Below are 15,385 nucleotides of genomic sequence, written 5' to 3'. Positions count from 1 at the left end.
TTAATTAAAAACAATATATTCTCTATGAATTCCTTCCTTCAAACACTTTATTTCATCCCACTTGTTTCAGAAAAACAATATCATGGCAATTGGAAATTATTATTATATTTGTTAAGCTCTTACTATGTGTCAAGCACTGTTCTTTATGCTGGGGTAGATAAGAGTTAATCAAGTTGGACACAGTCCCTGAGCCACATGGGGCTCACATTACGTGTTGAATATGTCTTTCATATGCACTTATAGGATACCTCTCAAATAGACAAGGGGATGAGTTTTGAGCATAGAAAAGTCATTGGATAATAACATTTTTACAACTTTTGGAAGGCAAAGTTTGTAAACATCTGATTTATATTCAGGACCAAACAAAAAGGAAAAAACTCATCTATTTCAAAAAGGGTACTTAATTAACTATTGATTTTTTTCTCAATTATTCAAGGCCAGCAATGATCAATATTGATGGAACAGTTATTTCACTACTAGTGACCACATGAAAAGAACCGTCTCACCCAAGGATCTTTTGCCCTGAACAAGTGATGTTGAGCTTCTCTAAAGTTAACTGAAGCCACTGTAGTCAATGATTGTTTCATAATGCTATTATAAAGTGAACACTTGGTTAAATTGTGAAGAAAAAGGGCTATTTTCTAGATTTTGCGATTCCCAACCCAAAGAAAGATGGCAATTGACTTTGAATTACATACATTATCTTCATAAAGTAAAACTCAGATTTTCATTTTTTAATTAAACTTTTTAAAAACACCCCAATATTGGATTGTTAATAAAATTATTATCATGGCATTTGTTACTATGATGTGTCAAGCACTGTTTTAAACGCTGAGGTAGATACAAGTTAATCAGGTTGGACACAGTCCCCACCTCAGCCTCACAATCTAAATAGGAGAGAGAACAGGCATTCACTGCCCATTTTACAGATGAGAAAACTGAGGCACAGAGAAGATAAGTGACTTGTCCAAGGTCACGCAGCAGACAAGTGGCAGAGTTGGGATTAGAACCCAGGTCCTATGACTCCCAGCATCGTGCCCTTTCCACTAGACCCCGCCACTTCTCTAAAAATAAGTAAAAGTAAAAGACATCCATGTATGCTCAGACCAGAAATTTGATCAGCAGGATTCAATGTTCACCCACGACATTTACTGAAGAGTTCATGTGTGCTTTTCAGAATGTGTCTGTAAATTAGAGATGCACGCATTAGCAGCCGCAAGGGGATTTTTGAAGGGAACAAGAAAGGAACATGTTTAAGTATTATCTGTAGGCCACTTTGCTATTAACTAGGAGCTAAAGAGGATATCATTGTCATGATTCTTCCATTCATTCCACCCAGAATTTATGATAAGCATGTGAAAAACATAAAAAACCCCAAATGTAACTTTTTTAAAATTAATCCAATTTATATTTCATTTTAATGATTAATCTTTACTTTTGGGCTAAATCAGTGGGGACCCCATGTAGAATTTGAGACAAGCATTTTTGATGTGGGATCTTTTCAGTGTGGAACATTTCCAGGGTATGTGAAAAATAATGAAATGATACATTTATGAAGAATTACTTTTTCTGCTCTGCCTCTTGTAAAGTGAATTCTATACGTCGAATGCTTTAGCAGCGTATGCTGTTTGGGAGTACTGCTGCTGCATTTAATATTTATTGTTTTGCATTTTCTTTGATTCTTTTTAACATTCTGCTAATTCTGTGGAACCTTGATTATCTAATTATCTAAGAATTATTTTGGTAAGCAGAATTTTCCAAATAATCTAAAGTTTTTAATGGAAAAGATGGATGACAATGCCCATGCATGAATTTTTCATAATCCAAATTTAATTATGTGGATGTGTTAAACTTGATTTTTAAAAAATTGGTATTCCAAAAGTTAGATAATCAGGGTTTGGCTTTCTGCTTATTACAACTACTTGAAATCAAAGTAATCTTCCAAAATTCAGAAGACAATAAAAACTGTTGTAATCTGTCCATAAAAGATCATAAGAACATTTTTTCTGCTCATTCCTCCAGTTATTGATGCATTCCTTATATCTGTCTGTCTGCCTATCTTGTATAAAAGGCAATGATAACCCTTACACTATGGTATTCAACTTCCTTATGCCATATCTTCCCCAAATGTTTAATGTTTTGTTTCCCTCTGGAACATTCACGTACACATGACATTCAAAACAATCATATACATAGAGGACGTCATATCCTAAGAGCCTCGATGAACCCGGCTTTGCTTTTTTAATTTCAATAATATTATCACAGCGATACTCAACTACTCAGAAATTTTGTAGCAGACACTGGCCCCTTAAAAAAAAAATCAGTCAGAAAATTGTCTAGATTTATAAGAAACAAAATTGCCAAACAGTGGGAGTCAAGTTACTTTGTATAGCCTCAAGTGGAAATGATATTCTCCAGAATTACAGCAGAACTATATAGAAAATCAGGTAGGATAAAAAGTACAATTATTTCCAAGTACAATTGGAAATGGAAGTCACATACTTGGTATATGTCTCAGAGGCAGGATAAAAATCAATAAGTTGTTTTTTTAAAGAAAAAAAAGTTCTAAGTCTTCTCTGCTGGATGGACTCAAGTTTATTTTGCCTCCTCTTTTATTTTGCAGCAAACGTGTGTGACAACGAATTACTGCACTGCCAGAACGGAGGGACATGCCACAACAATGTGAGATGCCAGTGCCCGGCCGCCTACACTGGCATTCTGTGCGAGAAGCTCAAGTGCGAGAAGGAGGTTGGGGGCTGCAGCTCCCGCTCTAACCAGGCCGCCCATCCCCAGGCTCCACTCTTACTGCTGACTGCACTGCTGGGAACCGTGGGGCCATACCTGCTCTAGGCTCCTACTGGTCGATGGCCTCGAGTTCAGCTTGCTGGCCGGACTTTGGAAAAAGAAATCGAACCCAAGCATTTGCTACTAACGTAGAAAAATACAGACACACACACACGCACACAAACACACACGCGTATATATCTATAAACTAAGAAGGCCTAACTGAACTAAGCCATATTTATCCATTGTGGACAGCAGTTCGAGTCAAGACTGTTAATTTCTGACTCAAGACAAGTTGGCAGCTGCTGATATTATTACTACAAATCACGATGCCAGCTGCAGAGCTTACGCTGGATTGAAAAGGCTGTGACAGCCCCCAAACAGGAAAAAAAAAAAAAAGACATACAAAAACATTTGCTCCTCTAATATGGTGCGCTTCTGTACCTCTGCCCAGTGTGTGGACCAACCAAATAGAGGCATTCTTTGCTGTCAGTGCATTGTGGGTATAAGGAAATCTGTTAAAGCTGCCATATTGGCCTGCTTCAGTCCCTGAGTCCTTCCCGACCTGTGCTTTAGTGAACGTTGCTCTGTTACCCTTGTTGGTTGAAAGATTTCTTTGTCCGATGTTAGTGATGCACATGTGTAACAGCCCCCTCAAAAAAAGCAACAAAAAACAAACAAAAAAAAACCCCTCAAGCCAGTCATATCCTTGTATATCTTAGCAGCACTGTATCAACCCCAGTGCTGGTGCACACCTACTTTTCAAGAGTGGCTCTAGGAAAAAAAAAAGTGTATTTATCCTTTTGTATTCAAATGAAGTTATTTTTCTTGAACTAATGTAATATGTAGATTTTTGTATTATTGCCAATTTTAGTTTATCAGACAATCTGTTCATGTATTTTATCCTATTCAAATAAGAGAATTACATTTGATTTTGTCCTTTTTTTGGGTTTTGTTTAATTGTGCAGAGATTTCTCTGTATGGGCAACGTGCTGGCATCAAAGAATATCAGTTTACATATATAAAAAGTGTAATAAGATTCCACCAAAGGACATTCTAAATGTTTTCTTGTTGCTTTAACACTGGAAGATTTAAAAGAATAAAAATTCCTGCGTAAACTATTTCGGGAACTTGTATTGCAATTTCTTAATGTGAAAGAAGAAGGCAACAAGCAGGTTACTGATTGTTTTCCCATTTGTGATGGGGGCTGAATGTATTTTCAGCAGCAGAATCAGTGCATATGGCAAAAGGGGTTGATCATGATCTTGGACAACCTCTGCAATTAAGAGAGTGTTTTCACTTGAGGAAAATTGTGAAAACAACATAAAGCATTACTCTAACTCATTTACTAAAGATATGTCAAAATCACTTGGCAGAGAATTAAAGAGACTTATTTTTAGATCATGTAACTTCCACAGATTGACAGTAATTAAGTAAATCTAGGGTTGCTAAAATATGTCTCTGCAAATATGCAATGTTTCTGTAACGTGCACACTGAGGGATAGAGGGAAGTAGCAGGAAAATCAAGAAGCTAGTGCTTTGACATTAAATACATTCAGATTTAATATTTAAATGGTATGTTTGAATATCCAACAGCCAGTAGATAAAAAGTGCTGTTTCAACAAATAAAATTTGTTTCAAGTATTGCCCAAGGTGTAATAAATTCTTGTTTCTGCCTTTGATCAGTCCAATTACAGGCTATGACTGCAAGGCAAAGGGAAATATGTAGATGCAAAAGGAGCCTCGACAATATCTCAAAGATGTAAAGAAATAATAATATTAAATCAGAAAGAAAATCTAAAAAGATATGGATTCTGTTCCCAAAGGGTTTCATCTTGTATATACTCCACATGTTACTCATGTGAACCTCTGAAATAAAGCCAAAGAATATGCAAAAGTCAGTGTTTTCAGAGTAAAATTGTACCTGACTTTAAGTTCCTTGGTGATGAGATAGCACAGGATCCCCCTACATACTTTAGATGAGTTAGTAACTGTCCTTTTACTTGGGGGTGAGGAGGTGGGGAGGAGAAAGAAAGAAAAGTGATGTCTTCTGGACAAATACTGGGTAAATATTATGGGAGGGTATAGCTTGTCTTTTCGGTATTGTTTCTAAAAAAGCCAATTTGAAAAAAGCAATAAAGGTAAACAGGTAATGTTTGTGCAGCCTGCCACCTGACGGCCCAACCTATTGAATGTTTGTTATTCAAACAGGCAATCTCTTTCGATGTATAAAATGAAGGAAGGTGGAGATAAATTACAGTTTTGGCTACATGCCAGGGGTCCCAGTAGAAATTGTAGATTTACATTAGATGCATACTCATGACAATAAACAGAAAATTTAACTGCTGGCTCACTGAAAAATATGAATGCAAATATAGGTACATATGGAGTGGGAGATTAATTATAATTAAGCAGATTTCTAATATTAAAATTGGAATTAAAGTTGTCTTAAAGTTTATTAGCACAAATCAAATTCAGGCTGGGTAATTATTGGAAAAGATGCACTTTAACTCTCATTATACACTCAAGGCTTTGTCAAATGCTCAGGAGCTGTAGTCTGCATGTTGGAATATATGGGATTTTTGGAAGCCAATTCTGAAGTTTAATGAATATCAGATCTTGAATCATTTCATCTGCATTTCAATTTTATGCAGATATAATCCTCTAAATCTATGTGGAATGCATTGCTTTCAAGATATTTAGATGTAGTTTCCTGCATTTTCTGAAATACCACAGCTGGCTTTTAATAAAGTGATCCTTTTAGGTGTATACCTAATGGAAATTGAATTTCTTTGATCCTGGAACCACTGCTACTTAAGGGTATATTTCTCTTTTTTAAAAAAAAAAAGCCTGTAGATGAACTGATCATCAACCATTATTTTCAGCTTTTGGGAAAATCCTGGCAATGTCTACCTATACTGCAGGATAATAAAAATGTTAAGAGGGAGGGAAACAGTTGAGTTCAGGGATAAATGGGTTTGAATACTAATCCCTGTTCTTTCATTATCCGGTTGGAAACTGCTTTCTTATATAAGGGATGGCTTTTTCCAGGGCTGGTAGATAAATGGGGGAGCTCAGAATTGACTTTAAATTTCTAGCTGTACAGAAATGTCCTTTTCTCCACTAGGTCACAAAGGAGGACCTAGCTGCCACTGGGAAACAGCATTTCCTATTGGAAAGAGCACGGGCCTGGGAGTCAGAAGGACTGGGTTCTAATCTAGCTCCACCACCTGTCTGTTGTATGACCTTGGGCAAGTCACTTCACTTCTCTGTGCCTCAGCTCCTACATCTGTAAAATGGGGATTAAGACTGTGAGCCCCATGTGGGACCATGGACCTTATCTAACCTGATTACTTGGATACAACCCAGTGCTTAGTACAGTGCCGGGCACGTAGTAAGTGCTTAACAAATGCTATATTTTAAAAAAATGAGATGATTCTGGCTAGCATCAGCCCACTCTCACTTCATTATCATATAATAATGATATAATTTATAGAACTTATCAATAGCTCATCATCAAGAGCATTTATTGAACACTTGCTCTGTGCAGAGCTCAGTACAAAGCAATTGAGAGAATGTAATAGATAACAGCTGGGTCAGTCCAGCTTGGGATTGATTCTACCTGGGAAGCAAGAATCTTTGTTCTTAAAAAATCATTCCTTTAATTCAGCCTCTCATTCCTCCATTCAACTCACAGTATTGTGGAGTTAGAGGGTCTTCAAAAAAGCACCTCCCTCACATCCATATTCAAGATCTCTCCTAAAACAATCCAGACAACTGAGAATTGATCCAGTTTTTAAAGACCTCAAAAGAGAGATTCCAAAGCCTTCCTTCCCAAGATCAACAGCCCCAGCAAGAAATTCTTCTGTACATTTAATCTTAACTTCTACTTCCCCTGGTCTGTTCCAGAAAAGGTAGAATGGGATGCTCTCCCATGCACAATAAATGTTTCTTATATTTGAAGAATGCTTCTCTGACTTTCCTTCCTCCAGGAAAAATAGCCTAAAATACCTTGGATTTATAACCATACATCTCATACTGGATTCAATTATGGCTCTAGTCCCTTCACATCAGACAGGCACGTTTAAGAGTCAAGTTAAAGCCCCACATCAAAAGCTATTCCAGGAAATAGGTCCTCACCAAATACAGCACTGCTGTTTGGTATCTCGTCTGCAGATTTTTGAGATTTCTGATGATGCCTATGCCCAGAGATCCAAGGGAAGGTGTGGCTAACACGGTAGCTGAAGGATTTTCCCTGGAAAATGAGCATGGATTTTTCAGTTCTGTCAATGAATGTATAGTCATCCAATTCCACCAACCCTTCAGTTGACTGATAAATGAACAACAAAATCCAGGCTGCGGGATGCAGCATTTAATTCATTTATGAGTGTGGTAGTGGATGATTGAAGTCACCATTAAGGAGCATGGGAGAACAATGTTTCTGGGACAGTGGAACTGAGAATCTGCAAGAGGGAATCGATTATACTGATATTGGTTTGTTCAGTACCAGTATCTCATCCCTCTTAGTTGTGTTTCCACTGGGGCATGGAGTACAAGAAACAAATAGATAGGCACAAATGCTATCCAGTTTGACGTGGATAACCAGCCCGTTTGTGACTGATGTGATCACAGTACTAGGTTAATGCTGTTCCATAAACTAGGAAGGGGTTGTCTTGGTAGCCACTGCAATCTTTAGCTTGAAGCAGCTTTTACTTGAAGCAACAGAACGTTCATTCAGTAGTATTTATTGAGCGCTTACTATGTGCAGAGCACTGTACTAAGCACTTGGAATGTACAATTCAGCAACAGATAGAGACAATCCCTGCCCATTGACGGGCTTATGTGTTAGTGGCTAGTTGGGAAGACAAAGAAGTGGGTTAAAATTTTGTTTTTCCTCAATGAGAAGAACTGAAATAGGGTATCTAAATCAGATATTCTGAATGGTCTGTTCCAACAATGAAAAATTCTAGTTCTGAAATGTGATGATCAGGGTCAATATCACATGTCCTCCCACCAAATTCCCAAGGGACTAAGAGAGAGAGATCCCAGGAGAAAAGATTCCATTCTGGAGGCTGATCTGCCTCCCCATGGGAACATGACAACAGACCAGGCTGGATAGGCCTCTACCCTCACCAGCTCCACCTATCTTCTATAAAGCCAAAGATATTTTAATTGACTCCCAGTAGGTACCAAGCAATCCGAACCTGGGAGTCAAGATGATCAAGCAGTTGGGGCTAGAACATGCATATTCAATTGAGATTCTCCAGTCCCGCCTCACTGAGTTTAGATGCAATGTAGTCTCCTAAATCAATCATTTGTATTTACTGTGCTCCTACTGATTGCAAAGCACTGTACTAAGTGCTTGGTTAAAATAGTGGCAAGTTGGGTTGGCAGATAGAGACACTGTAAGGAGGTTCATGTTGTTCAACTTGTAGTTGGAGAAAAGGTGGATGAATTCTGGAAGTTTGCCAGAACATTACTGAATAAGCCCTCCTTGCCTCCAGTCTCCCCCCCACCCAGTTCATACTTCACTCTGCTGCCTGGATCATTTTCCTAAACATTGTTTTATGCATATCGTTTACTCAATTTTGGTTTCTTTCTTTGCAAAGAAAAAAAATGAATCAATGCCTTTTCCTTCTCGTATAGTCCCCAGTGCAATTGTTAAATGCTTACAGAATATAACCATTTTCCTACCATAACTATTGAAAGATCCTCAAAAGTCTCAAATATAATGGTCACCCATTCCTTTCTCAATCAAGTAGAAACTCTTGACCATTGTCTTCAAGGCACTCAATTAGCTCAGTCCTCATCTACTTTTCTTTGCGCCTTCTCTGCTACATATGAGTCACATGCTTTTTTTTCGTCTTAACAACTGAGCCTCATTCTCGTGTCTCCTGCTGTTGACCCCTTGTTTACACCTTCCCTTCTTCCTGGGACTTTCTCCCCTTTCACATACAGCAGACTACAGTTCTTCCCATCTTCAAAGTCCTTCTGAAAGCCCATCTACTCAAGGAAGCCTTCCCTGATTAATTTCTCTTTTCCCTATTTCCTCTATTCACACTTCCACATCACTTGAGTTCTCACTCACTCCATCCCAGCAGGTAGCACTCATATCTTCAAACTCTATTTTTTCAGGCCATGGTATTTATAGAGTGCTTACAGTGTGCAAAGTGGTGTACTAAGTGGTAGGGAGAGTAGAATATAAAGAGTGCATAGACATATTTTCTTTCCACAAGGAGCTTAATTCTTCCTGCGTGTAATTTACTTCACAAGTGCCTGTTTCCCCGGATTGACTGTAGGTTCCTTGAGGAGAGGATCATTTCTTCTATTGTTCTCTCCCAAACATTTAGTATAGTGCTCTATATAGAATAAGCATTCAAGCACCATTAATTGATTGAAGCCCAGATAAAGTCCTTAAGTTCATCAAAGTAATATAAGGGGTAGAGCAGAAGAAGCAAGAATTTACAAAAGCAAGGTTAAGAAAATACGTCTTTAAGACCCAAATACCTGCATTTCTCTCAACCACCAGATTTTCATTAATAACAATAATTATATTAACATTTAAGTGCTATGTGCCAAGCAATGTTCTAAACACTAGGGTAGATACACAGTCCCTGTCCCATTTGAGGCTCACTATCTCAGTAGAGAGAGTAAAAATAATAATAATAATATGGTTGGTATTTGTTAAGAACTTACGATGTGCAGAGCACTGTTCTAAGCACTGGGGAAGATAAAGGGTAATCAGGTTGTGCCACGTGAGGCTCACTGTTAATCCCCATTTTACAGATGAGGTAACTGAGGCACAGAGAAGTCACACAGCTGACAAGTGGCAGAGCCAGGATTCAAACCCATGACCTTTGACTCCCAAGCCCGGGCTTTTTCCACTGAGCCATGTTCACAGTGGTATATTTTAAGTGCTTACTATGTGTCAAGCAGTGCAGTGAGCACTGGGGTAGACCATTCATTCATTCAATCATATTTATTGAGCACTTACTGTGTGCAAAGCACTGTACTAAGCACTTGGAAAGTACAATTTGGCATCAGATAGAGATAATCCTTACCCAACAATGGTCTCACAGTCTAGAGGGGGAGAGAGAAGAGAAATACAAGTTAATCAGTTCCCACATGGGGCTCACAGTTTAAAAAGGACAGGTATTGAATCTCCATTGTTACAGATGAGGAAATTGAGACAAGAGAAGTTAAGTGACTTGTCCAAGATCACACAGCAAGCAAGTGACCGAAACAGGATTAGAACCCAAGTCCTCAACACCCAGGCCCATGCTCTTTCCATTAGACCACACTGCCTCTCAAAAAACCAAGATAGAACTGAATCACCTACCACTGATTGACCAGGTGTGTGCATTCTCAGAAATACTGTCAAGTTGTCAACCCCTAAAAAATCCTAAATCCACCTATTCTAACTAAACCACTTTTTTAAAGCACACTTCCCAAATTACCACAAAATTGGTAACTTCAATCTCTATCATGTCTCCCACCTAGGTAATTGTAAGTATGCTTAATGTCAATTTCCAGTTTATCCTTAGGACAAATTAGTATTTATAATTACCAATCAAGTAGAGATATTTTGCAGCTCTAAAATTAGGAAAAGAAACTGATAAAGTCTTCTAAAATTCCCCACACATTTTAGATTTGTATTGAATTACCATTTCTCTGATTTGATTTCTTAAAGGAAGAACACCAGATCTCTTTCATCAATACATTGAGTGACAAACTTCAGATCTGGATTAGAGCTTTGTTTTAAAATATTTCCTGTAAAGAGTATATCAATATTCAAAATTAATGCATCTGCTTTGGTGCTGATTTCTTCTACATAATTTAATTTAGGTCCCATTGTGTGGGAACAATTAGCCTGTAATCCATTTTATAGTAGGTCCCCAAAAAGGCCAACTGAGGAAGAGGTACACCATTTCTTTGGCTATGAAAAGTTGAGCATTTAATTAATGGGAGAATCCCCTCTTTGCTTTCACCATCACCCAAAAGCTGTTTTTAATTGACTGATGAATTAATGTGGAGTGTTAACATTTAAGAATGTGATTTTTTTTATTAACCTGCAATAATAGCTGGTGAAATAGGCCATTTCTATGTCCTACCTAATTATGTTAACCCTGAAGATTTAACTAGCCTTGCTGAAGAAAACTGGAGAGAATTAAGTGGAAGGTAATATCCATTTTGAGCTTCACATTTTTCTGGTCTGTCACTTTTAACTATTATTTAATTAGTGATCTATGAATTGGAGGCCAAAGTGCTGGGTAAAACAGGGAAAACAATTATTAACTCTCCTATACCTTTCTGAAGGCACTGAAATTCCTGCACTGCCAAAATATGTCCAGTTATGTTAAAAGACACAGTGTGTGTCATTATGCTTCTATGATAGTATCAGATTAGTGCTGAACTGTTTTTACATACTTCATAAAATGAAAAAAATTGAGGTTGAATTATTGAACTTCAAAATACATTTTTTTTTTGCCAAAGGTTGAATGGAGCAACATCATTTGAATTTAGTTAAGGTTTGCATCATCTTTTAAAGCAAGCTGTCCTTAAGGACAGTTTGTTCTTTACCTTTCTGCAATTCTACAAAATACATACTATATTCTTTTTTTTTTTTTAAATGTGTCAACTTTCCCATAAAAGTCCACAAGGGATATCTTCCTGTTTTTTGTTGTTCTGGATGCTAAAGGTGAAATAATTCAAATAATTACTTATTTGTCTTTTAAAAAAAGCATGGCCTAGTGAAAAAAGCATGGACCTGGGAATCTGAAGTACCTGGGTTCTAATCCTGGATTCCACTTGCCTGCTGTGTGACCTTGGGCAAGTCACTTAACTTCTCTGTGCCTCATCTGCAAAATACAGATTAAGACTGTGAGCCCTACTGTGGGACAGAGACTGTGTCCAATCTGATTATCTTCTATTTACCCCCATGCTTAGGACAGTGTCTGGCACATAGTAAGCACTTAACAAATACCATAATTATTAAGTATTATTAACAAAGACCAAAATTAAGTATAAGTATATTACAATGCATTAGCATTATAATAGCCATATTATATTGCATTAAAAATTAAGGCAGGTATTAGAGCATTAACACTTCAGTGGCTTTATATTTGTACTAGGATGTGCAGTCAAATCTACTTTGAAATTACACAAAAAGGTCAATAACCTACAAAAAAGAAACAATTGCAATAGAGAAGATCCTTGAAATTGCAATTTGAAGGTTCTGAAAAGTACACCAATACACCTACTTATGAAAAGCTCCTTTAAATAGTCCACCTGTTGGTGTTTGCAAGTGAATTGTTGGGTGGTTTGCAGGAATTTGGAAGTCGTGTGTTCCTTTACACTGGTTTCCTGCTTTCTCTACTCAATGAATCTATAACTCGTTATTCATAAGCCTCTACTGATTTTCCCCACTGATTTTGGAGTCAGTTAATGAAAGAGTCAGTGTGTCCCAGACGAGGGCCACCTCTGAGTTCCAGTTAATCAGACCATCATTTCCTTTTTCTTCCTTTTAGAAAAGGGAGGAACTGATCAATGATCCTCTCTGTTAGTCAAAATTCCTATTGAATTCAAAGATTTTTGCCAAAGTTAGGAACCTCAAATCACCTCTGAAAAGGTCCTTCTTTACATACAGTAATAAGAATTAATTTACCAGTATATCCTTCTTGAATTTACAAGTTTGATGGTGCTTTATATTTTATATAAACTGCATCCTAAAATAGTTATGGATAAAATATTCGGTTGTTGTAAATGTGTGGCCACCCACATGAGTCCCCCTCACCCTCCCACCCCCAGAACTATGCCAAATAGGACGTGAAGAGGACTGATTCAAACATGGAATCCAGGCCAAGTGGAAAAAGGTCCCTGAGTTGGGCAATCCCAACCTGGGTCTTGACTATTACAGATGAAAAGTCTACATGCATGTGATAACATGGGAGGACTTCTCTCTCGGGGCCCCAGGATTCATGATACCTTAATGGACAGTGGATCAGAGAACATAAACCAATCAAAATCTGCCACCGGGTATGCTCATGGAGCCCAGTCAGAAGCTTCCAACTGATTTCAGATGGGCCGACACACACTACCCAGTGGCAACAAGTGCTACATGTAGCACTTCTATAATCCGTGATGAAATAAGAAGGGCAGCCCTCCGGAGCCTCGGCACACTTACTGACCTGGACATCTGCCTGGTGTGATGGGAACGACCATACCACTAAACCTAGCTGAGCTGGAGAAGGACCCCTGGGATCAATTCTCATAAGTTTAAGATGTGCATCCCCTGTTCATTAAAGTAATTGCTAGCTAGATTTGGAGAGCTAAATCCTCAGAACATCTGCATTTTAATAAACAAAACCTTTAAGAAGTTTACTGACTGTGTGGCTGTCTGTGCCTGATTTTTTATGGCCCCCTCAGATCTCGAAATAGTCCACCAGTACCAGCTCCACCCCACACAGACCTTGACAAAACCTGATCTGGAAATTGGATTTTTAAAAATTTCTGCATCTGCTTATTTTTCAAATTTCCAAGGACCTGTTTTATGCATGATTAATCGTATGGATGTAGTGATATCATACATGAGCTTATCTACTATTAACAACAGTAATAATTGTGGTACTTGTTAAGTGGTTCTTTTAAGTCAAGCACTGTACTTAAAGCTGGGTTAGATACAGTGTAATTAGATCAGACTAATGGGTAATTAGATCCCCATTCCACATGGAGCTCACAATCTTAGAGGAAGAGAGAAAAGGTATTTAATCTGTATTTTACAAACTAGGTAGCAAACACAGGGATGTTAAATGGCATGCCCAAGGTCACATAGCAGACAAATGGCAGAGCAGGAATTAGAACTCAGGTCTGACTCCCAGGCCCATGCCCTTTCCACTAAGTTGTGCTGCATCTCATTATTTGTTATAGATGAATGGCTGAATGGTTAAATCCACTGGCTTTATTGGATTCTATAAATTTTGGAATAATTTCAACTAAAATCAGAGTTTTGAATGGCTTTGATTCTTTCCTTTAGTAAAAAAAAATCATTGTAATGTATGAAATCTGTGAAATATGAAAGTTTAAAAGTGATGTCACTGTCTCCTTTTTCTTTATAATTAAGCGTCTTGCCTCACTTTCTACTCTGTAAAGCTCAGGATTAAAATCTACATCAGTAACACAAAAAAATGCAAAAAATAGTCAATGTTCTCTCTTGGCTCTTTGTATGCCCCATAGTAACCCCTGTGTTTTCTTATGCAGGTTTTGCCTCAGAAATGAAAATAGAATTAAAATTCCAACATCACCAATAAAGTTCCAGGACTGGTGCCTTTTGATGAAAAATAAAGCAGAAGATCCTGTCTCCATTCTTTTCTTTTAACTATCAAGAAAGCTGTAGCCTGATGGTAGCCAGTAAAATCTCTTGTTACAAAAGATCTTGGGCTTTATTAGAAAACCATTCTTCCCTTTGTCAAGTCTCACAAGTCATAGGTGGTGACCCCATTTCTTTTCCTGTCCCTTCATTTTCCCCACTTATACCCATCACCCTTTATTTTACCTCCTTCCCTGTTCAAAGTAAAAAGTATTTATGTGACTATAGGCAGAGGTCATTAATGAATTTTGGTGTGTGTGTTGGGGGAAGAGGTGTGGAATTCCTTACATTTCCCAGTTCTTGTCACTTCAATCACTGCGTCTCCCTCTTCAAGAAGGGTCCCCACATTCAGAGTGCAGAGTGGAAAGAAGATTGCTGCCGGTTTTCCTCTGACCTCCAAGGCTCTCTTCCCCTATCACTAGAATATCACTTAAAAAGGTGTTAAGCAAGCCATCAATTGAATATCAGTAGCAGCACATCTTTCCAGTGGCAAATCCTACCTGGGTCTTGGACTCATGGGACTGATGAGGTCACAGCAGGCTCTGAGCTGGGAATAAGGTCCACAGGTTACAGATGAGAGTGCAGGAGCTTCTTTCAATCCTCCATCTCCTATTCCTCACCAAAGCAAGAGAGCCACGTTGAATCCAACGTAAAGAGCCCCTAGACAAAACAACTGCCTTCCACCCTAAACCCATTCTTTCTAATTTCAGTGAATTCCTGCCTGATCTGATTAGGTGCAGCTGGTTCACATTATCACCACTTCATCCTTAAGACAACCAGCTGGGTAGAAGCTCCCTATTTGCCCTGTTCAAAAGTTGTAGATATGACTTATACCTGCTTGGAGTGAGAAAGCTGAATGGCTGTTATATTTTATGTTATCATTCTAGAACACACTATAACTGAAAGACTAATCCAGCTCTGGGTGAACACCTTAGGTACAGGATGCAAAGGTTTAGAGTGTTCAGATTCTCTCCTCCCTGCCTTCAGAGCAGGTCATCCTGGGTGTTTTTTTTCTTTCTGGTATCTCTTTGGTTTGCAGCTCCACTGGGGTCTATGACCCTTTGGGTCCATGGAACAGATATTCATAGATATTCATTCATTCAATAGTATTTATTGAGTGCTTACTATGTGCAGAGCACTGTACTAAGCGCATCAAATGTACAACTCGGCAACAGAGAGACAACCCCTGCCCAATGATGGGCTTACAGTCTAATCAGGGGAGACGAACAAAAACAA

The 15,385-nt window shown here is 38.2% G+C and overlaps 1 protein-coding gene and 1 long non-coding RNA gene across 9 annotated transcripts in view; one reads left to right on the top strand and one right to left on the bottom strand.

Moving 5' to 3' along the window:
- The window catches only part of NTNG1 (netrin G1), a 301,578-nt gene extending 296,023 nt beyond the window's left edge, over positions 1-5,555 (top strand). For all 8 annotated transcript variants that reach the window (XM_029063769.2, XM_029063766.2, XM_029063765.2 and 5 more), the window contains one exon: positions 2,624-5,555. In XM_029063769.2, the coding sequence (XP_028919602.1) occupies positions 2,624-2,850 (227 nt within the window). In that variant the 3' untranslated portion in view covers positions 2,851-5,555. The remainder of the gene's footprint in view (positions 1-2,623) is intronic.
- LOC114811291 overlaps positions 1-14,862 on the bottom strand; it is a 63,327-nt gene extending 48,465 nt beyond the window's left edge. Inside the window, exon 1 of the long non-coding RNA XR_003758954.2 lies at positions 14,650-14,862. This is a non-coding gene — a long non-coding RNA (uncharacterized LOC114811291). The remainder of the gene's footprint in view (positions 1-14,649) is intronic.
- Positions 14,863-15,385: the final 523 nt, after the last annotated feature.

This window comes from Ornithorhynchus anatinus, chromosome 4, assembly GCF_004115215.2.
Source record: "Ornithorhynchus anatinus isolate Pmale09 chromosome 4, mOrnAna1.pri.v4, whole genome shotgun sequence".
Taxonomy (NCBI): domain Eukaryota; kingdom Metazoa; phylum Chordata; class Mammalia; order Monotremata; family Ornithorhynchidae; genus Ornithorhynchus; species Ornithorhynchus anatinus.
Note: the sequence above shows the minus strand (reverse complement) of the source record. Positions and strands in the feature narration are given on the sequence as shown.